This window comes from Mustela lutreola, chromosome 8 (assembly GCF_030435805.1).
Source record: "Mustela lutreola isolate mMusLut2 chromosome 8, mMusLut2.pri, whole genome shotgun sequence".
Taxonomy (NCBI): Eukaryota; Metazoa; Chordata; class Mammalia; order Carnivora; family Mustelidae; genus Mustela; species Mustela lutreola.
The window spans coordinates 139,504,526-139,527,676 of record NC_081297.1 but is presented as its reverse complement, the minus strand read 5'-3'; the positions used below and the strand labels follow the sequence as shown (position 1 = coordinate 139,527,676).

Here is a 23,151-nt window from a genome sequence, read left to right as displayed (position 1 = left end):
ATTACCAGAGAAGAAAGGGCTTTGAGCATATGAGTGCATCAGAGGAAAACTGATTTAGCTCCTCTCGTCTCTCCATTTCCTGGAACCAGGGAGTCGGAAAGAGCCTGAAGCAGATGGAAATTGCCTCACACACACTCTTGTGACAACAGGGACCGCACTCCTGCGTCCGGGTTTCAGGCTTGCGTTTGGAAGAGGATCACACAGCCGAGGCTGAGGTCACGGCTGGCTTCATTTTTACATGGTGGTTATTTATAAATACTTCGTCTGCTTATAATTTATTAGAATAGAATTTTTAATACATTTGAATACTCTTGTTTTGCTTGAGGTTCTGTATTTCTAAATGCACCTTAAATATCAAGTGTTTCATTTCACTGACTTTAATTTTATGAATTCTACTCTCATATTGGTGTACCCTATTAGGTAAAATAGGGGCACCTGTGTGGCTCAGTGAGTTAAGCCTCTGCCTTTGGATTAGGTCATGGTCCCTCCGTCCTGGGATCGAACCCCATGTGGGCCTCCCTGCTCAGCGGGGAGCCTCCTTCTCCCTCTTGCGGACCCTCCCCCACTAAGCTCTCATTCTCTCAAATGAATAAATACGATTTTTAAAAAATGAAATAGATCAGAGAAAGAAAAATACCACGTAATCTCACTTACATATGGAATTTCTTTCAAAGGAGAGAAAAAGAAAGACCCCTCCACAGACACAGACAACACAAGGACGGCTGCCAGAAGTGGGGTGGGGAGTGGGCGACACGGGAGAAGGGGTGACAGGGGCACACGTGCTATAGAATACGTCAGCTGTGGGGACTAATGCCCCTTGTGGGGAGTATGGTTCATGGTACCCTACTAAATACTGGAAAGCTGCTAAGAGAAATTTAAAAGTTCCCATCACAAGAGAAAAAAAAAAACATGTGGTGACAGATGTTAACAAGACCCGAGGGGGAAAAAAAAAGGCAAAACAAATGAAGGCATATCCTCAGGCGCAGAGAAGCCTAGTGCCAGAACCAAGGCCACACAGCTGTGGGTGGCCCGCCAGGAGCAAACCAACCAGTCCACAGAATCCCGGAACCTTCATTCTGAGCGACTTCGCTCTAAGGCCTGGGGGGGGGGGGGACACAGGTCCCCAAATCCCAAATGCCACGGGAGTCTCACCACACGGCCCTGTCCTTCCAGGGCACTCTGCCACCACTCAACGCTGAACACAGCCCTGCAAAGCAGGGGAGTTGTCCCTTTACAGAAGGGGAAACTGAGGGTGAACCAGCCAGCCCGGGGTGAATGCACGCCCCTGCCCGCCCGCTGCGCCACAGCCGAGGCCGCCCACGGTCCCCGCTCTCCGGGGCATTTCCACGCAGGCCTGGTCCGCGGGCATCATCACTACTGCCAGGTCTGAGAAATGGGCCACAGCGGCCCTACAGACCAGCTCGAGTTAGAACACAGTCACCTTGCGGGTGGGAAACCCATTGGGGCCGGCCGCAAGGCTGGTCCTGCCCCGACACCCACTCCACAGGGACAGCACGACGGCGGCCACAGGCTCCCCGGCGCAGAGCCCACAGCGTGCGCATATACCACGGCTTTATTACTTTCAGAATCTTCCAAAGCACCTGTCCTGGCCCTGCCCCAGAAGCAGACGCCCAGAGGCAGGGAGGCAGGAAGGCAGCTGTGTAGGGGGCGCTGCACACCCGCGGGGCAGAGCGCAGGACAGTCCATGTCGGGGCGGGGAGACAGGACAGCACCGCTGGGGAGGGGTGCTGCTGGGGGGTGTTGAGGGGCAGCACTTGGGGCTGGTAGGGGACACGCAGGAGGCCCGGGGACGTCCACGGGGCGGCGAGGGCTCACTTGAGGCGGTAGAGGACCTTGCGCTGCAGGCGATGCTGGATCTCGCCGCGCCGCAACATGAGCTGCAGGACTTTGTGGATGGCGTGCTCCGGGTATTTCTGTGGACAGGAAGCCAGATGCAGGAGCGAGTCTTCCCAGGGGACCCCCAAACACCCCACCGGCTCACCTGCTGGGCCCTCCTACCCTCCCTGCTCCCAGAGAACAGGGCTTAGAAGAGGCCTTCACATCCGTCTCCGTGGCTCCTAAGAGCTCACACATCCTCAGCCCCCACAGTACGCCAGGCACTGCTGTGTACATGAACTCCCGTCTTTCCCGTGCGGCTGACAGAGAGGACTCGCGTGTTACAGGGGAGGAGCTGAAGCCCAGAGAGGCAAAGTCACTCGCTCCAAGTCACACAGCAAGTAAGTGGCAGAGCTGGGACTTCATCGGAGTCCACCGGACTCCAGAACCCAAGCTCCTGATGCTCTGAACTTCTCTAAGCCTCAGTCTGCCGGCCTACAGAATGGGTGCGGTCCCACCTACTGCATGAAACTAAAGACTGCAGCAAGATGACGTCTGTGAAGAGGAGCGAAAACCAGAAACTGGTGGGCTGTCCCTGTGGTTTTTGAGACCGCAAGTTCTCCATAGCATCTAGAAAGCCCCAGTCCTCTCTCTGTGGCCAAGAGCACTGTCCTCCAGGAGCAGGACAGCTCCCCATCTGGGCTCTGCCCCCGCCCCGTGCCCGTAAAGGCCAGGCAGTGGGGGGGCCTGGGTGGCTCAGTGGGTTAAAGCCTCTGCCTTCAGCTCAGGTCATGATCCCAGGGTCCTGGGATCGAGCCCCGCATTGGGCTCTCTGCTCAGCAGGGAGCCTGCCTCCCCCCCTCTCTGCCTGCCTCTCTGCCTACTTGTGATCTCTGTCTGTCAAATAAATAAATAAAATCTTTAAAATAAATAAATAAATAGTCACTTCAACAATTAAAAAAAAAAAAAAAAAAAAAGCCAGGCAGGGGGGGAAGGGCTTGATGGGAAGGGCTGGGGGAGCCTGGCTGTGGACACCAGCACCCTGTCCCCAACCCTAATGGGACAGAGAACTGCGCGCTCCCCAGACTGAAGCGGTCCCTAGAGGACAAATGACAGGGACAGGTCCAGGACAAGGACAGCCGCCCCATCCCCAACTCAGGCTTTTGTGTTGAGCCGCAGGACATGGCTGTTGGTTAGGTGGGAAGCAGGCACCAGGAGCCAGCAGGAGACACCCCACCCCCAACCTGAGCCCAGCCCCCAGGCCCCCTGGCAGGCCCACCTGCTTGGTGAAGTCCTGGATGATGCTGTGCTCGGACACCTGGGAGCCGATGGCAAAGCGGCGCTTAAGCTGCTTCTCGACTCGGCTCAGCATCTCCTGGTCCTCCTGGCTGGTGAAGCCCTCCACCCCTGTGGACAGAGGGAGGAACGGGTGCGAATGGGGTGCCAGGGATCTCGGTCGGCCCGTGGCGGGACGGACGCCTGGAGAGACAAGGCCCCTGAGCCAAGAAAGATGGCTCAGAAGAAAACGTCAACAAAAAGAAGAAACACCTTGAAGAAGGGAGCAGCATGTGGGGGACTGCGCAGGCCTGAGCAGACAGCTCGTAAGAGCCCTGAAGCCAGGGCGCGAGGCACACCTGTGCAGAGGGCAGAGGGAACAGCAGGCGCAAAGCACGGAGGTAGAAACCCGACTTCATTTGAAACCCACCCAGGGGCTGGCGACGTGGCCAGACTAGGGACCAGGGGTCAGCTCCGATCCCTAGGTCACAGTATGGGTTTGGGTTTGATTCTGGGGGAGCAGCCAGTGGAGGGCTCTGCGGAGAGATAGGATCTGACTTTGTGAGAACACTAGTAACATGTGGACCCACTCTGGCTGGTTAGGCAGCAGGGACAAAGTTCCAGAAGAAGCAGATCTCAGAGAGCTGAAGCCACTGGTGACACGGTCAGGGGGTAGGGGGAACTGGCCCGGAGGCCACATCTGCACGGTGCCCTAAGGAGCCCAGGCAAGCGGGAGGCTCCTGAATTCCAACTACTGCTACAAGGCGAGTCTCTCCTGCTAACCAAACCCTACAGATGCCTTGGGTTTTAGCTAAGAAGACGGCTGGGCATGGTCAGCGAAGCCACTGGGACGGACTTCAAGGCTCCAGGCTGAAAGGGGTCTGTCTGCAAGGCAAACTCCTACACAGCCTACAAGGCCCAACTAAAATTCCACTGTCCCAAATCACACCTGACCTCTGTGCGTCAGCATCCCAGAGAACTCTCCGTTACCGAATGTCTCAAGAGACAGAAATCCCCTCCAGGGCAGAGACTGGCTTCACCAACACGAGGTTGGGGGTGAGCGGGTCCCTCCCACCACCCAAGGTACCGGCCACACTGGCCCTTGAACCTGCCAAGCCTGCGGTCTCCTTGGAGGCGTGGCACTGAGCCCTCCCTCGACCCAGAGTGCTCTCTACACCGCCGTCCCCCAACAGAACCAATGTCCTCATTTCACACCACTGCCTGTTGACCACCCCTCTGATGGGGAGGCATCCTGTCCTCAACACATGTGGCCTGCCAGAATCCCCAGCCCCACTTCTGCCTGAACCTGATCTGCCTTTGTTGTCTCTCCCCCCCATTCAGAATGAGAAGCCCATGACGAGGCAGACACTTGGAGATGGGTTTCCTCTTACACCCCAATACCTAGAATGGGGTCTGGAAAATACCACACCCCACAGGGTGAAGGGAGGAATCTATCCCAGGAGAGCCTGGCACACAGTCGGTGCTCCAGAAAAATCTGTTGGAAGGCTGAGCCTGAGGCAGACAGTGGGACTGACAGCAGTTTGACCCACACTGGCCTGCGGGTCGAGAGATCTGCACTCTAGCTAAACAAATGGCACCACGAACAGGCCTCTGAGTGTCCTTCTCATTTCGAAGTGCAGGGAAAGAGCTTTGGAAGCGCTCGGAGTGCTCGCGAGCCCACAAGCAGGAGCGCTGGTGTTCTCCGGCAATGACAAAAACCACAGTCCGTAATAACTGACGGGGTCAAGTCGGTTGTGTTCAAGGGTGTAGAAGAGAAACTGTGCTTCTCTTCTGGGAGGAAATGGCTTTGGGGAGAAAAGGGAGGCCGGGGGGTGGCTCTGACCGCCGAGAGGAAGCCCAGAGACGCTGGGCAACTGCACAGAAGCAACAAACGCTCCAGGCCTCCAGGATGCTGCCCGGCCCCCCCGGGACCCTCAGCCTGTACGCCCGCGCCTGCTCACCTGACAGAGTGCCGGACAAGGCAGCGTCCAGCGTGGACACCTGGAAGAGCCGCAGAGCCTCCTCCACGTCGGCCTCCGTGGCGAAGGGCTGCAGCTTCATCTTGCTGAGGGCCTCCGCGATGCGCACGATGGCCTCCAGCTGCCTGCACGGGAGCGACGGGGCGGCCTCAGTTCACTCCCTGCCCCGACCTGCGCCACATCAGGGAGGTGTCTGCCCAGGGTAGGAAGGCCACGGGGGAGACTGCCTGCGGTCCCCATGACCCATCTTCCCTTCCTCCTTGGTAATGGAACCAATTCTGACTCTAGCACATGGCACCCAGCTAAAAGACATTTCCCAGCCTCTCTTGCATTTAGATGTGTCTAGGTGACTAAGGTGTAGCCAAGAAGTTCCAAGGTCAAAGTTTTGTGGCGATTTCAGCAAATGACCTGAAAAGATAGGCCCTTCTTCTCCTTCCTTGCCTGTCACCTGGAATACAGAGGTGAGGGCTGCAGTTCCAGCAGCCATCTGGGACTAGGAAACAAGCCTGAGTTGCCAATGACCCTGAGAAGCCATCACATCAGTCCCGGACCACCTACCCTCAAACATCCTTTGCTTACTTGACTCTATTTGGGCTTTCCATCACATACAGCCCGATTCACTTCTAACTCATCAGCGCTAGAGGCAGGATGCAGCCTACCAGGTAGGTCCCAACCCCCAGTCACTATATTCTGTGTAAACTCACAAGAATAAGAAGTGAAGAAATATGACAACTGAGGTCCAGACAAGAGAAGCAATTGCCCTGCAGTCACACAATGGGCCAGAGTCTAGGTAGGACCCAGGGCTCATAACTTCCATGACTGGACACTTCCCCTCACCCTCAAGCTTCCCTGCAATGCGGGAAGCCAGACAAAATTCACAAAACAGGGCTTCAGGTTTTCTCAGCCATAAAACAAGCCAAGAAATACATGTAGTCAGGGAGGCCACTGTTTATACTCCCCAAAGTCTTGCCGACCCACAGCCCATCTTATGGGCCTGCACTGGAGTTAGCATGGGGGCCCTGGCCCCAGGCTTGCTGGGCACATCCTGCTTTGTAACCCGGGGCCCGTCCGGCCCAGCTGGGTCCGGGCCGCACACGGCCGCTCACCGCACGGTGATGGGGATGTTGGAGCGGCGGTCGAGGTCCCTCTCATGCTGACGGGCTCCACTCCGCATCATGATGTACCGGTTCTTCAGCTTCTCTGCGGCCTCTGCCGACAGCCGGGGGCCACACTTCCTGCAGGATGTGGGGAGCTGCTGTCATAAGGCCAGGAAGCACTCAGGGGGCACCCACCGTGTTCCCCAACCACATGACAGTCACTCCTTCAGGGGAATGCTTAGATCACCTAATCCCACCGTCATCCTGAGGATGGAAAGACCGAGGCCAGAAAGAGGGAGCGACTCTCCAAGGCCACCCAGCACCTGGCATCAAGGTGGGGCAAGACACACCTGGGGCCAAGCCCCTGACGACGGGGCCATAAGGACCTCAAAATCAAGACGAGCACCCAGGACTGCTGCGTGCTGCACCGCTCAGCACTCCCAAGGAGAGGGTGAGTTCAGGACCCACCTGACTACAGCGCCTCACTTCCCACTGGAGGGGCCCTCGAAGAGTCCCCCGCCCTCAGGTTTTACCTCCAACAAGCGCCAACTGAGGGCACCTACAGGTTCTCAGCACCATAGTTAACAGCCCAGCCTCTGGAGCCAGGTCCCTGGGTTCAAATCCTGGCTCTGCTACTGCCCACTTAGGACCCTGGACGAGTCACTTAACCTTTCTTTTCCCCACTTCTCTGCCTCAGGCCCACCTGAAGAACAGGTTAACTATAGCACCTCCAAGGCTTCGGGACAGGGCGAAAGCTCATTTACACAGGACACGCTCAGAGGAACGCCTAGCACAGCACGGGGACTACATGCACAATCACTGTTACAATCTGTGAGAGAAGCCAGACCAGAAGTCGCAGCCACCATTTCCTGAGCAGGGCAGGGCTCTGCCGAGCTCTCAAACCTCTGTGCAATCCCCACGAAAACCTAGGCCTGTGCCAGTCCAGGAATGCAAGGCTCAGAGGTCCCCTGACTTGCCCTAGGTCACACGGTGGGAGCGGACATTACCCAGAGCCCACGTCCACAACGTCCACACTGCACTGCCTCCCTGCACGGGACAGTCCTGGGGGCCTGCAAGACCTTCTAGCTCCTACATCCCTGTTTTAGCCATGGCGAAACTGAGGCCAAGAACCACAGAGTGACCTGTGCAAGGCCAGAAAGGAGCAGAGCTAAAATCCTAATAAGAGCCTCATCTCAGGTCCCCTGTGTGAGAAGCAGGCCTGGGCTTCAGGGTTCTCTCCCCCAGGAGAGCCGGGCCACCCCAATCCCGCAGGGCCAAAGTCCAGGACTCACGCTCGACAGTAGGCAATGAACTTCTTCAGCTTGGCCAGGTCAACCTCACCTTCCACGGCCTGGGTCTGGGTCAGTGCACTCACGTGCAGAGTGATGACGTGTTTGGCCAGCATCTGGTGGAGCCAAGGGGACACTGGGTCAGCCCCCAGGCCCTCCCGAGCCTGATCCCCACACAGAAGTTGCACAGGCAGGGAGGGAGGAGCAGGCAGGGCCAGAACTCCTGGAAAGGAGGCGGCCCCCCTTTCCTTGCGAGCGGTAAACTGATTCAACAAAATCCCGCAGCGGCCAAGGCCTTGTTTGCTCCCCGTGAAGACAGCAGCCGCCTGAGAACAAGCCTCCAGCAAGGGGGGCAGAGCAGAGGGGCAGAAAGGGAGCTCTGGTGACACCGGCCCCTGGATCTGGGTGGGCCTCGGACCTCCAGGCCTGCCCATTACACAAGCCACTCCGTTCCTTCCAGAGACATCCCGACCAGAGCTGGGGTTCGAACCCTTGCAAAGGCTAACTCGCTTGTGTCACATACAACGGGTTGAGCCCAGGGAGAGAATAATTTCCCCGACTGCACAGCCCAGGCAGGAGGCAGGACCCCTAGACCAGCGTTCCGTGCAAGCCGCAGATACCGCGCCCCAGCCCCAGCTGCCCACTAACAGGCAAGACTCTGGCCAGGCAGGACTTTAAGCCAAGCCCCTTGTTTGCCTTCCCCCAGAGCCGTGGGCCTGGCTCCCGCGGCCCCAGCTGGTTCCGGACGTACCACATCCCTCTCCTCGTTGTGCTCGTCCTTGACAATGAAGATCATGTCGAAGCGGGACAAGATGGTGGGCATAAAGTCGATGTTGTCCTCCCCCTTCGTCTCGTCCCAGCGACCGAACACCGAGTTGGCGGCAGCCAGGACGGAGCAGCGCGAGTTGAGGGTGGTGGTGATCCCAGCCTGAGAGGGGGTGGGGGAGCAGACAAGCGAGATGATAAGCCGGGCACACATCTCTCCCGCACGTACATGCGCGCAGGCCGGCGGCGGCAGCCCGCAGACACCGGGGCAAACAGGCAAACGAGCCCCAGCCCGGGGTGCTCAGGGCAGCCGGAGGCCGGAGCCTGATCGCAGCCCCAGGCAGCACCCTCCGGCATGGAAGGGCCAGGCAGGACGGCAGCCTCGCACCTTGGCTATAGAGATGGTCTGCTGCTCCATGGCCTCGTGGATCGCCACTCGGTCGTCTTCCCGCATCTGTGTGGGGCAGAGACGTCTGTGAGGCCCAGGGGCAGGGGCCGGGGAGCGGGGCAGCAGGAAAACTACAGCAGCGACCAGCCCTAAGTCCTGACTCTATGTCTGGTCCATGGCAAGAACCAGGCGGCCTACTGCCCTGGTGACGATGAGCCATGTGGGCTTGGCTCTCCTCTCCTCTCTCCACGTGGGGAAACTGAGGCTCAGAGGCTCAACCACTTCCCTCTAGTGAGAGGCCCAGGACTGAATACCAGTCTCCAAGTCAGAGGTGTTTCCTGTGGTCCCAGCCCAAGAGGCCAGGCCTCCAGCCCCACAACCCCAAGGAGCACCCACCTTTCGGCCCCCACCTCGCCGTCAGACCCACCTTGTCAAACTCGTCAATACAGACGACCCCACCGTCGGCCAGGACCATGGCTCCGCCTTCCATGATGAAGTTCCGTGACGAGGGGTCCCTCATCACTGAGGCTGTCAGGCCAGCCGCGCTGCTGCCTTTCCCAGAGGTGTACACCTGGGGCAGGGGGGACATAGGACATGACCCAGCTCCATCTCCTTGCCCTAACCCCAGTGAGTCAAGAGGCCAGACTGATGTGGCTGCCCCAAGGCACACATCCAAGCTGGCTGTGGAGCCGGGAATAGAACCCATTCACCTCCCTTTGCATGGGAAGGCGGCCCAGGGCACCAGCCTGGCCTGGAGGCTCTCCCCGGGGCAGAAGGGTAGGGGGCGTCCACGTCCATGGTCATCTGAGCCCCATCACGGCCCTGTGAAGCAGCACTCATGGGACCAGCTCACAGAGGAGTGGACTGTGGCCCCGGGCAGAGGCATGCCACACTCCTGGGGGACCTGAGGGCTGGGCTGTGGACTCTTGCCTCCAAGAGGACGCTTGCCCCTCCCTAGTCCCCTGTCGTCTTTGTACAGAGCCGCGTGCCACGAACTTGCCACCGTGGCAAGTCCAGTGTGAGATGGGCTTTGAGTGCAAAACACACACGCTTCCCAGGTCAGTACTTAACGAAAGAGAAGGTAGAGTGCAGTGTGGTATTTTCTATATTAAGCTATAAGCTAAGACTGTAACACTTTAGATAAAATATTAAAATTAATTTCATCCGCTCCCTTGAGTTTTTCACCAGGGCTGCCGGGAAGCCGGAAACCACCCCGCGGCCCCCAGAGCAGCGCCCGTGGGTCTCTAGCACGTGACTGCGGCACACCGGGCATTCTGATCCCCACCCAGACCATATTCCCCCACACAGCCCCTCCTGCCAGGTCATCTTCACCCCACTCTGAGCCCCCAGACCCACAGATCACTGCACAGAGGACCCCACCTACCACACACTTGGGGTCAAATCCCTGCGCGTGCACATACTCACTGTAGGACCCTGGGCAAGACGGAGCTTTTCTGTACCCCAGTTTCCTCCTTTATTAAAAAGGGTCACAGCACCCACTGCACAGCGAGCACAGCATTAGGTCAGTAAATCTACACAGCAGGCTGCGAGCAGTGCCTGGCCCCTGATCGTCGCACGAGGACCAACACCACGATTTAGCAGGTAGATGAACGGAGTCTCAGGGAGAAGACGGAGGAACGCGCTCAAGGTCCGCAAGCTAGCCACTGGCCAGGCCGAGACCCAAAGCCCACGCTGCCTCTGAGGCTGCAGTCTACCTGCTGCCCCAAACTGCCCCACGCCCGCTGGTCCCCTTCCTCCTCTCAGTGCCATCCTGACCCGCAGCCAAGAGGAACGCGGAAGAGGCCCTGGTGAGCCGGTCCACCAAGGACGGGGGCACCAGGTAGCTGGGCCGCAGCCTGTCTTCCTAAGGGGCGGCCGAGCAGAGCGGCGTGTCCCAGGCACTCACCCCGATGGGAGAGCACTTCTCCACGAACTTCAGCAGCTGCGACTTGGCCGTCCCTGGGTCCCCAAGCATCAGCAGGTTAATGTCTCCTCGGCGGGTGAGTCCGTCGGGGAGCCTGGGGGAGGACAGGCAGGTGGGCCAGGCTGGGACTCAGGCTGGGCACGGGGCAGGCTGGCAATCAGCCCCACAACCTGCATCGAGAGCCTGTAAGCCTCGGGGAGGCAGGGGCTCTGGGCTGGGACCCTCGGTCACAGCCGTGCTCTCTAGCCTCATCTGTGGTTAACAAGGGAGAGAACTTGGCTCCAGGCCAGGGATGGTCAAGTGTAGGGCACTCAGGGTCCAGCCACACATGATAAGGGTCTGATCAAACCGCCCTGGTGGCTGGAAGGGAAAGGTGGGGGGCGCCCAGCACGTGCGACAGGCACTAGGCAGGCAGGATCCTGGCCCCACTGATGGGGCCTCTCGGGAAGTCCCTTTCACTCTCCATGCCTCCCCTGACTCACCTCCAAAGCGTGCTTGACCAGAGCTTCCTCTGAGGGTGACTGTGAGAACTGGCTAGGTGTCAGACACATGAAAGCGCTGGCAAGAAGGCCCCATTAAGTGGTAACTGCTGGTAATGTTATCTTCCCTAGCTCTACTACTTCCTAGTTTCAAGAGCACACGTGCTGTCCTGCAAGGGCCAGGTTCTCATCTGCCCTGTTCCATGGAAACTTGGGTCTAGAGAGGTGGTATCGCTTGTCCAAGGCCACACAGGAAAAAGTGGCAGAGACTTCATCTCTGGTCTCCAGTCTCCAAGCTCAGAGCTCTCCCCACTGCACCTGCTGGACCCCCTCCTTCCCCTGCCCAGCCTACCTCGACTTTGGGTAGGAGAGCATGGATCAGCCATTAGGTGACAGCAAGCCTGGGAGCTGGGGAAGGGGCCTGGGAGTACCACGCAAGGCTGAGGATCCCGGGAAAATGAGAACATTCAAGTCCTGACCGTCAGCGGCTATCCCCCTATGGCCAAGTCACTCTCCCCTCCCCAGATCTGGCGGGACTGAGCCCCTACCTCTTTCGGGAACCCCCAAACAGCAGGCAGGCGATGGCCTTCTTCATGTCTGTGCCCCCGAAGATGGATGGAGCGATGCTCTTGGAGATGACTTCATAGACATTGGGGAGGGCGGCCAGACGCCGGAACTCCTCCTCTTCCTGGGGGGTCACAGCCCCGGCAAAGCTGCGGCCTGGGTGGGGAGGGAAGGAGCGTGCATGAGTGCTGTGTGAGGCAGACCCTGGCCAGCTGGTCAGGGGCCCCCACAGGGCAGGGCCTCAGAGCCCAGATGGCATAAGCCTGGGGAGACAGAGCCCAGATCTCCCTGCCAGGAGTGGGCCTGTGCTCGTGGTCCAGTGGGAGAGGGAAAGGGGGCTGTGAGGAACTAGAGGGCCAGATCGTAGAGACGCTCGGGGACCACTGGCAAGAGAGGGGGGACGGGGAGGCCAGGAGGCCTGACCAAAACCTTGGAGAGAGACAGCAGGGGCTCGGCCCAGGACACAGCACAGCCTGAGCCCCAAAGCCCAAACTCACCGGATCCATCTGTGTCCACCTGGATGCCCAAAACACGGACATAGGCGCTCCGGATGCCCACGCCCACCCTGTCCCGGCCCTTGTTGGAGGTCAGGCCAAACTTCTTGATGGAGTAGATGCCCATGATGGTGACCCTGTTTCCAGGGACGACCTTGTCACACAGGTACCTGGGGAGACAGGGAGGAGAGAGAAACAAAGATGAGAGCCTGGTGGGGACCTTCTCACCCACCGTGGCCCTCACGATCCACCTTAGCACTGATACTCCAGATCTCTCCGTCCCTTGGGGCCCCGCTCCAAGTGCGCATGGCTCGGCTGCCTGCGGGATGGTGCTGAGTACCCCGGTCGTGGAGTTGGCCTGACCCTTCCCTGCCCGCAAGAACTCTTTTGTTTTGCCGGCTAGGGCCCCGGGGAGGCTCGGTGCTAGCTCACCCCAGCCTTCAGAAGCCCCATCCCCATCTGCTGCCAGACTCGCCACGGGGGTCCTCTCGGCCAGCTCAGGGGAAGGGGTGTCCAAGGGTGTCCTTGTCCTCCTTAGGCCCTCCGGCCTCTCTGCAAGGTCCTCCCCCCATTTCTGCATCTTCAGGGCTCCACGAGCTTGGGCACATCCTGCCTCTGGACATCTACATTCTCTTTGCAAAACTAAGACAATGAAACAAGGAGTCTCCAAGTCGCTCCAGTGAAAACCAGTGAGGCACAGAGGGGACACTGGGGCATGCACGTGTCTGCACGCTGCCACTTAGAAGCTGTGTGACCTCAAAGAAGTCACTGCACCTCTCTGAGATTGGAGAAGTAGCAGGGCAGTGATAACATGATCGGACCTGCTCAAGTGTCATGGGATCATGGGAGGAAACAGACCCAAATGTGATTTACGTGCCAGAGTCACACCCCACAAAGGAGCATCACTGTCACACTCACTGCCCCAAAAGGATTCTATGGCACCCCTGCCCATGCACTTTTTTTTTCCTCTTCTGTTTTTTAGAGAAAGAGAAGAGAGTACCTTAAGCAGGCTCCACGCCCAGTGTGGAGCCCGACAGGGGGCTTGATCTCACAACCCTGAGATCATGACCTGAGCTGAAATCAGGAGTCTGCCTCCCAGGTGCCCCTTCCCATACGTCCCCCTCTTAAGGCTGGGTTAAACTACTTGCAGAATAACCTAACAAACAAAAAACACTTAATTCCTATTAAGGACCTGTATGAAACATGTGCATTTTCCAATTACCATTTCCAGCAATCTATCTAGAGATTAAAGACGGTCATGAAGCCCATTTTACTGCTAACGAAAGCAAACCTTCCCCTGCGCACGTTAACTTGCTCCAGTCGGGATCCCTACAAGTTTCCACTATCACTGACAAAGTTAACAAAACCTAGGGATTCACTCCTCGGAAAAACATGCAGCACAGAACATCAGCAAATGTTCTGCACATCCAGAACATCTAGATGCACGGCATCTGGCAGCTCCTGCAGCTTGAGGATCTGGATGCACATCCAGGCTGCAAGGGGACCGGACTCTAACTGGGCACCTCTCCTCCTTCCAAGCACTCCGCAAAATCCAAGGAAGGATGTCATCAGAAGGCGTGGGTGGGGCAGGGGCGCCAGGGGGTTCTGGAACTGCAGAGCGGGGGGCTACGTGCCCTTGCAGATTCCAGGGCCATCGAGGAAGGAGAAACGTATGGGAAGCACTGGTGTGTTCCAGTGAACAAGTGTTCCACAACAAGCCATCCTTTCCTCCCACCGTGCCTCAGCCAGGGCCACTGGCTCCCACAGACACCCAGCCCCACCCCTACCTCCAACTCTGCCCCGCCCTGCACCCCCTGCTTCACCTGTCGCAGTAGAGCTGCATGTGTCTGGGCATCTCGCCGTGAGGCACGGCATCGGGCAGCTCCTGCAGCTTGAGGGTCTGGAAATCCACACACTTGCACTTGTCAGGCATGATAAAATACGGGTCCAGTGGACACTTGGGGCGCCCAGCCTGCTCCCTGTACAGAGAGAAGAAAGGGTCCAGAGCTCTCTGGAGAACCCAAAGCCCAGAGAGTCCATCCCAGGAGCTGGGGACAAGATCTGGCCAGGAGCAAGTTGAGGCTCTCCGCAATAAGCTGGACAAAGACCTTAAAAGGAGCGCAGCTCTGTGGGAGACCACGAACCAGATCAGGAAGGGGAGGTCTGCTGCAGCCCGGGCTCTTCCCTTAACTTATGGGACGCAGACAAGTCACACTCTCAACCCCCACGAGGGTCTCAGTGTCCCCACAGGTAGAGAGACTGAATCACCAACGACCTTACAAAACCCCCACTCAAATCCCAGGATCTCTTGGTGAGGCTCTGGGCACCTAGAGACCATTCTCAGGGTCCAAGCCTCTTTTTACCTCCATGTTAGCAAGTCATGGTTCAATGACCATAGCTGAGTTCCCGCAAAGCACCCACTATGTGCCAGACACTGTTCTACGGGCCGGGGACACAGCAGGGAACCAAAGTCCCTGCTCTTACAGAGCTCATGTTCTTGTCAAGGGAGACTGAAAAAGCCAGCTGGTAAATGGCTGCATGACAGGACGAGAGTGGTGCCCCATGCTGTCTGTCGGGCAGGTGGGGAAGAGTGACCGGGTATGTGTGTACCGAATGTAAGATGGAGGACCTGGGATGAACTTCTGGAAAGTGACGTAAGAGAAAGCTGATGGAACTGAGAACAAGGACTGCAGAGGTCAGGAGGAGAATGCTCAGGGCAGAGGAAATAGCACATTCAAAGGCCCTGTGCCAGCACTGTGCTCAACGATCCCAGGAACAGAGGGAGGCTGGGCCTAAAGAGAGGGAGGAGGACCGTGGAGGGCCGTGCAGGCCCGGACACTGTCTGACTTTGGGTGACATGAAAATGATTAGGTCACCTGCAGGGCAAAGTGTCACCAGCTGTGATGTGGAGAACAGACTGGGGGACAAGGGTGGGCTTGGGAGATCACAGCTCCAGGTGAGACAGGAGAGCATGAAGCAAGGCAGCCATGCCAGGTGGTGAGAAAGAATGTGATTCTCTACGTGCAAGCTCAGGAGCAGAGCCAAAATGACTTCTCTGCTCTCTAGACGGAAATAGGAGGAAACACTCTAGAGACCAAGGACTTGAGCCTGAGCACCTGAAAAATCAGTGCTTCCATCTGGGGTACAGGAGAGGGGTGGCGGAAGGGCAGATCTGGGCGTGGGATGGAGGTCAGGTCTGTGTGGGGGGCCTGCCACCTACATAGGGGCACCTGGCCAGCAGCCGGATCTGACCCTGGAGAGTTCAGGGGAGACACACATGTGAGTGTCCTCTGCACGTGGACTGTATTTAAAGTTCAAGACCACACAGGGAACGAGTAGAGAAAAAAAGCAGTACAACTAAGCCCTAGGGCACTGCCACATTTAGGTCAGAAAGCTGAGGGGAACCAGCAGAGGCCAAGGAGCAGCCTTAGAGAAGGGGCGGGCCCTTCAGGTCAAGGTGAAGATCGCTTCCTGCAAGGGGCCAGAGAGCAAACGCTGGGCTGTAGAGGCGGAGGCCATCTGCTCTCTGCCTCTACAGTGCACACACAGTCAGTGGCAATTGTCCATGCGTGAGCGCGCCCTCTTCCTGGGCCAGCTGCCCCAGCAAGCCAGTGTGCCTTAGAAGACTCCAGCAGACTCATTCCCCTGCACTGCTTTTTCCTCCCCTTTGTTGGATTCCCCAACAAAGGGTGTCTGAGCAGCCTGGTGGGCACGCAGAGGACACCTGTGTGCGGGGCTGTGCCACTCCCGCGAGGCAGGCCCTGAGCTGCAGGCCAGCACTCCCCCTGCCCATCTCGCCCCCACCAGCCACCCCATCCCCCCTGACCAGGTGTGGGGCCTGGCAAGGCCCACTCACGTGTTGCACTTCCTAGGCAAGGCATAGCCCTCCAGGCCGGGGCGCAAGGCAATGTTGCTGAGCGTGTTGCGGCAGCTCCGGCACTGGATGGAGATGCGGGTGGCCTTGGCGCGGACCCCGGTCGCCGAGATGACAATACCAGGGATCTTCACCAGGTGCGACATCATGTCCGACTGCAACAGAGCCACCGACAGCGTGGTTTGTTCAAGGGAGACAGGGACAGTGGGGATTATGGTAAAAATCTCTTTTTCTGGGGCACCCAGTCAGCTCAGTAGAACATGTGACTCTCGATCTCAGGGTCTCGAGTTCAAGCCCCACAGTGGGCATGGAGCCTACTTAAATAAAGAAAAAAGAAACACATTTCCAGAAAATCTCCTCTTCTAATGCATGCTAAAGTATTTAGGGGTAAAGTGGCCCTTCTGTAATTTATGTAAAATTTAGCAAGGGTCCCAGGAAAGTTCAGTCAGGTAAGCATCTGACTTCAGCTCAGGTCATGATCTTGGAGTCCTGGGATCAAGCCCCATGTCAGGCTCCGGCAATCAATAGGGAGAGTCTGCTTCCCCCTCCCTCTGCCCCTTCCCCCTTTCCTGGGCGTGTGCTCGCTCGCTCTCTCAAGAATAAATAAAATCGTTTTAAAAAATTAAAACACAGTGCTTTACCAAAAAAAAAAAAAAAGAGAGAGAGAGAGAGAGAAAGAGAGAAAGAAAGGGAGGGAAAGAGGAAGGGAAGGAAGGAAGAAAAGAGAAACAGCAAATAAGGCAAAAGGTTAACGACTAAACCCAGCTAAAGATACGTAAGAGTCACTACACTGTTCTATTTCCAAGTATAATTTTCCATAAGACAAAAAAATAAATAAGTTCCTTTCCTCACTTTCTTCCTGTTCCCAGTGGCTCCTCTAGGACAGGCAGGCTATGGGTTCATGCCGGCGCCCCCTCCAAAGCCTGGGACATGGTGGGCAGAGAAGGAAGGAGGCCGGGCCCCTCTGTGGTACGTGAGGGCAGGCAGGCCCGCCGCCATGACCCGGAGCTGGAGCCACCACAGAACATGTGTTTTGTTTTTTTAGAGCACAAGCTACAAAGCTGCAGGTGTCCTGGCACCAGAATCCCAAGCTGGAAAGGGCAGTGGTTGCCTCAGCCCCTCCAAGCCATCCTGACAAATGGTCCTTCTAGAAAGAACTCTTCCCCAGTCATGGGGAACCCATCAGCTGAAACAGGCCATTCACTGTGTCCTCCAACGAGTCTGAGGGTAGGAAGTGTGTCCCTGGGGGAGCTGAAGCTTGGCTCCCTAATCAAACAGCTGCACCCACAAAACCGACCCAATACCACGTCCCCAGAGAGGCAAGCACGTGACACTGAGCTGGATTCCAAACATCGTCACAGAGCCCCTCCCCGGTGCTGGGAAGAGAAAAAGCTAACAAGCTCCAGAGCCCACCAGCCTGCTTCTGGAACAGACCTGCTATCGTGCGAGCCAAAGGTAGCTTGACAGGGGCTCCAAAGGAGCTGCAGGATGTGGGGACATAAGCAAAGACCAGAGTATGGTCCTCTGGGTGCAGTGCGTGACGAGGAAGCGCCATTAGCTAAATGGGTGACACCCGGGCCCCACTGCAGAGCGCGCCGAGCACCGGCACGCGCGTCACTTCCCTAGATTCTGACAACAGCCCTTTGACCACCACTAGCGTCCTGACCATCGGCACTTCCCACTCACCACTCTCGTGCTATTTTATCAGTTCTTTACATGAGGGCCAGAGGGACTGTTTGCAAATGGAATTGGCCCCTTCTGCTTAAACATCTGCTTTCCTACTGTGACTCCTACAGAACCCAAGTTCCTTCCCATGGCTGGAAAGGCCCTGACCCTCTGGCCTCTTCCCTCCTTCCCCCTTCCTTCCCCCAACCCTCACGCTCACTGGAGTCCAGCCACACTGGCTTCATCTTATTCCATGAAGCATGCCATTATCCCCACCTCAGTGCCTTTGCACCTGCTTTCTCCTTGAGCCTGGGATGCTCTTCCCTTGGGCTGTCATGCAGCTGATGATGCATCTCTCACACTCACTCCAACATCACTTCACCGGAGGCCTATTCCCACCACCACACACCTCCTCGGCCACTGTCATGTGTACCTCGTTCTCTTTTCTTCATGACTATACATGGCTCCTGAAGCCTTCTCAACCTCCCTTACCCGGTTCTCCCACCATAATCTCCACGAAAAGCAAGTCCCATTTGTTATAGTGAGGGTCTAGCCCTGCTCCTGGAGCGAAGCAGCCTTCAGTATTTGTCAATTAAAACAAATAAACACCCTGGGTACCCCTGGGTGGCTCAGCCGGTTGGACGAATAACTTGGTTCCAGCTCAGGCTCAGGTCATGATCAAGCCCCACTCGGAGCTCCATGCCGAGTGAGGAGTCTAGTGTGCTGGTCTCCCTCCCTTGCTCCTCCCACACTCATGCTCCCTTGTACTCGCTCTTGAATGAATAAATAAAATCTTTAGGAAAATAAACACCTGTATGACCGACTGACTTTGCCAACCCCTCCTGCTTCCTATCACTCTTCAGCCACATTGGCTGGCCTTCAACATGGCCTTGAATGTACCATGCCCAACTCACCACTCAGGCTTTGCATGGGCTACACTCAGCCTCCCGGGAATGCTCTTCGCGCCGTCTGCCCCCTCAGGTGGCTCTCCACCAAGAAAGCCTTCTCCGTCTTTCCCAGAGGGCTACCCACCTGATATCTTCCACTGCACTTCCGATCAACTACAACCATCATGGGTGATATTCACTGGTTTACTCAAGGTCCCCCCCAAACCCACACACCTCCTGGAGGGATATAAAGTTCACAAGAACAGGAGCTTGGTGTTTAGTTCAACATTGTTTTTCCATGGCCCAACTCAATGCCTTGCCCACGGAAGGAGCTCACTTGTTCAATGGGTTAATTATACCAAGGAAGAAACGGGCTCAGAGAGGTCGAGCGAGCTGCTCAGGGTCACACAGCTCGCACTCTGGTCTGCCTGTGTCCGAAGCTCCTAAACACCATGCAGCAGCCACTGTCACCCTCCGACCAGTCTCTAAGTGGACCCACCTTGAGACTACGAATGCTGGACGGGCTGGCATCCGACTTGAGCATGACCTGAATGTCCTGGAGCACCTCCTCGCCTGCGGGCCGGGGCCGGGTCACCTCATCAGCCACCTCCTTGGCAGCTTCCTCTAGCTAGAGAAGAGGAAGGTGACAACTCTTGGTCACCAGAGCGGGACCAGCCCTGGGGGACTCAGGGATGGGGTCGCACTCACCAGCTGCAAGTGCTCAGCCGGCTGCTTGTACAAGTAGTCGGCCAGGTCCTCGTCAAAGCTGGCCAGGTCCTCCATCTCCACTTCGACCCAGTACTCCCCCAGATTGTAATGGCGTTTGAGCTCATCCCTGGCATGGGCAGGTGACAGGATGGGGGTGGGGTGCAGAGCAGAGGAAATCAACACTGGCTGAGGTACACATGCAACCCACATCCGCCCACACCATCACCAACGGCCACCCCCCCCCGCCGCGCTCCTCTTTCCTCTTCCCAAACACCCATGGAGGTCCACGTAGCTCTATGCTGTAACCCTGCAGAGGCACCCTACTGCCCAGAAGGGTGTCCTCCAAAAACCCCTCGTTTTGGAGGGGTGTCCTCCCAAAAGCCCCACGGCAACAGTCCCACGAGATGCTGAGAGAGATCTCCACACTAAAGACAGGGCTGTGTGCACAGGTTGGTTTGGGAAACTCGGTTCTTTCCCTGCAGGACCCTTCGGAGCCTTCTACTTTCTCTCAGACACTAACAAAGCTCAAACTTGGGGGACCACAGATAGCAGTGACCGTGTCTGTCTTATCAACCCCCAGATGGGACTTTGTTTACAGAGCATCCCACGGGACTACTGTCCCCAAACACACTGAGGGACCCTGGACCTATGCTATGCAGAGCCCTCTCCGCAGCCTCATCTCAGATCTTATTCCTTCCGACCTTATGGCCCAGAACCACAAGAAACAGCCACCCTGAACCAGAAAGCACCTTACTCTAAAAGCCCACCCATTCCTCTCCGCCCATACACTCAACTGCTCCGGTCGGCAATGCCACCAGCCGGGGGTCATCTTGGCTCCTCTGGAAGCCTCCTTCACTCCCCTTTTACATTCCTCCTTTGAGGCAACTGTCACCTTATAATCTATCTCTTGACCTTCATGCCTTGCCCCCATTGACCTTTGAGCTTCTGAACAACAAGCAGCAGGGAGTCTTTTCATCTTCCTATCTCAATGCCTAGCACAATGCCTGGCACACACATGGTCAATGTCAGCGGGCACATGAATAAATGGGAGGCAGAACCGCTGGCATCCATTTACTGATGACACAGGGAGTCCGTTACTTGGAAGTCGATCAGCTCATCACTGGCCACGCCCAAGCCACAGAGACCCACAAATTCACCTTCTCTGCATTTTAAGGTGCCAGGGATAGAGGCTGGGCCTACCAGGATTTGGCGTGATGCCACGGGTTAGACAATGACCAAAAGCAGGTTCGGCGGGTAGCCGGCACCTGAACAGTGCCTGGCGGACGACAGGGGCTGATCAGCAGAAGCGGCAAGATTGGAACGAACGCCTAAGTGAAATAAATCCGGACGACTGGGGACCTGGGTGGCTCAGTGGGTTAAAGCCTCTGCTTTCCATTCGGGTCATGGTCCCAGGGTCCTGGGATCGGCCCCCATCGGGCTCTCTGCTCAGCAGGGAGCCTGCTTCCCTCTCTCTCTGCCTGCCTCTCTGCCTACTTGTGATCTCTGGCTGTCAAATAAATAAAATCTTTAAAAAAAAAAAAAAAAAATTCCGGACGACCGCCTTCACCTTTTGCACACACAGAGAACTTGAGTCTAGGGGGCACCACAAACGCAGACCACAGGAAAACAACAAGGAGGTCAACAGCCAGTCCCAGATAAAGAACCAAAGGCCCCCAACAAGTTCCAGGTGGTTGGAAGGGGCCCACTCAACAGATGCTCACTCAAAAGTTAACTTCAGGTATAAACTGGACAAAACCCAAATGTCACACGGGTGCGGCTGGGACCCGGATCCTCCCACCTGAGACAGGCCCCATCACCTCTCTGGGCCCGTGGCCCCATCCCTGCTCTAGGACAGCAGAAGGCTCTGGGTGCGGACGCGTGTTCGCCCTGGGTCGGTGCGCTCCACGCCGGCGGGTCTGCACGCCCACCCTCCGCCCGCCCCAGCCCGCACCTGTATTTGAAGGTGAAGCCGGTGCGGTCGGTGCCCACTCGGTACTGCCGCAGGAACTCCTTGAAGCGCCTCTGCAGCTGCGACTTGCGGGCCTGCCCCTCGTCGGCCGCGGTGTCCCCCCCGAAGCTGTCGCTGTAGAAGATGCCGGGGTCGTCGAAGCCCGACATGACTGCGCCTGGCGCGGGCACAAACAGCTGAAGTGGACCGGGGACGGCGGCGCGCGGCCCGGGCTCAGGTGCCCGGAGGCTCGGCTCCGAACGCGGGGCTCGGGGTCCCCGGCCCCGCCACAACAGACCCTGCCCACCCTGCCGCGCCCTCAAGTGCGGACGCCAGCACACTCCCAGCCCACCATCCCCTCGCAGACCCGCCGGTCTCACCTCCCCCTTACCGCACTCCCGGGACCCGGTAGAGAAGCAGCTCCACTCTCTGCCGCCAAGTTTCGCGGGAAAAACCAGACGCCGCGTTCGGGCGCCGCAGCCGCTGCGCCCCGATTGGCTCGCCGGGGGTCCCGCAGCCAGTGATTGGATCGCTCTGCGCCCGCGAGCACCGCCTTCCAGGCCGGCCGCCGGAGCGGATTGGCTGCGGGGATCATGACGTCACGTCCCTGGCCTCCTTCCGGGCTCCATTTTGCAGGCCGGACAATTTGGCGCGAAACTTCCGACCCGGGAGGGAGCCGGGGCTCCGCGCGGGGCGGATGCAAAGATGGCGGAGGGGCGGCCTTCCCTCCTGGGCGGCGAGCGCTTGCGAGGGCTTGTCCTCGAGGCTTTTTACAAGTATTCCGAGAAAATGACCGCCTGCAGAGCCGGGCCCCGTTGCTCCCGGCGGAAGCCCGCTGCCCCCTGCGCCGAGTCCTCCGGGTCACACACCCTCCGACGGCTGGGGATGGGTCAGAAATAAGTCCCCACGGGGCTTATTTGTCCCCGCTGTCCCCGAAACAGGCCCATCCGTGGGACTCCAGGATGTTTCCTTAGACTCAAAAAGTGATACCTTTTTTCGTTGTTGAAGACTTCTCATTACTTGAGAGTGCTTAAAATTTGCGAAAATTCACGACCAGATACCCAACCCGGCTGGAAAAACGGAAGATTTGGCAAAACTTGGCGTTCTCCAGCAGCAACGAGGGCTGCGTAATCTCTTCCCTTTTTCCTTCCCACCCTCCCGGAGGAACAACTGGGAATAACTTTTTATTCTCTTTGCCACAGTCACGGAAACATACTCATGCGGAGTATGTACTTGTGTATTTTTACAGTGTATTTTTAAAAAAATGAATCTGACACTTAATTTTCACCGTAATACCTTATGGAGGTTCCCCTGAGGACAGAACAGATTTAACTCGTTCTATTATTTTTTTTTATTTTTAATTTTTTTTAAATACTTTCTACACCCAACTTGGGATTCGAACTCAGGATCCAGAAATTAAGAGTTGCATGCGTCTGGGACGGAGCCATCCAGGCACCGAACTCGTCCTATGTAACAGCTGCAGATTCTCCCTAGTGGGAATAGAATACAGACGATTTTGGGGTTTTCCTACTAGTACAATCAAGGTGGTTTGTTTCTCTGCCTCTCTCCTCCTTCCTTTCCTTTCGTTATCACTACAGAGAATGAACGAGGGCGTCCCTTTCACGGAAAGCAGGGCTAGGGTGGAAGAGCTACAGCCATCTGCATGCCTGCTCTTGGCAAACCTCGCCTCATCAACTGTGGCTCCTGGGCCTGGTTGTGCTTTGGAATCTCTCCGGAAACTTTCCACCCACAGGATTCCGGAGTCCTGCCCCAGGTCTCCAGACTCAGAAGGTCTCAGGGTGGGGCCCCAAGATCCCCCGGTGATTCTGATGCCACCATCCACACAATGATATTTAGACACCCCCGGGCCCTCCACCAGGTGTGGGAGGTAGATCTATTACTTTCGTCTTGCTAGTGAACAAAAAGGGACGAGTCACTTGTCTGAGGTTCCAGACTTGGTGACAAAGCCACGACTGGGC

General features: G+C 57.2%; 1 protein-coding gene across 2 annotated transcripts; it reads right to left on the bottom strand.

Moving 5' to 3' along the window:
* Nucleotides 1–1,555: 1,555 nt before the first annotated feature.
* On the bottom strand, nucleotides 1,556–21,671 carry MCM5 (minichromosome maintenance complex component 5). Of its 2 annotated transcripts, none has more exons than XM_059186811.1 (17): nucleotides 21,553–21,671; nucleotides 21,176–21,350; nucleotides 19,225–19,351; nucleotides 19,016–19,144; nucleotides 15,947–16,119; nucleotides 13,914–14,069; nucleotides 12,094–12,260; nucleotides 11,581–11,752; nucleotides 10,536–10,647; nucleotides 9,057–9,200; nucleotides 8,630–8,695; nucleotides 8,228–8,404; nucleotides 7,480–7,592; nucleotides 6,197–6,325; nucleotides 5,073–5,215; nucleotides 3,116–3,243; nucleotides 1,556–1,934 (listed from the first exon to the last, which is right to left on the bottom strand). In XM_059186811.1, the coding sequence occupies exons 2-17, from the start codon at nucleotides 21,340–21,342 to the stop codon at nucleotides 1,833–1,835; spliced, it is 2,205 nt and encodes a 734-aa protein (XP_059042794.1). In that variant the 5' UTR covers nucleotides 21,343–21,350; nucleotides 21,553–21,671; the 3' UTR covers nucleotides 1,556–1,832. The 2 variants fall into 2 exon arrangements, with proteins under 2 accessions (XP_059042794.1, XP_059042795.1); XM_059186812.1 differs by having other exon boundaries at nucleotides 21,564–21,671.
* Between the last annotated feature and the right edge of the window lie 1,480 nt (nucleotides 21,672–23,151).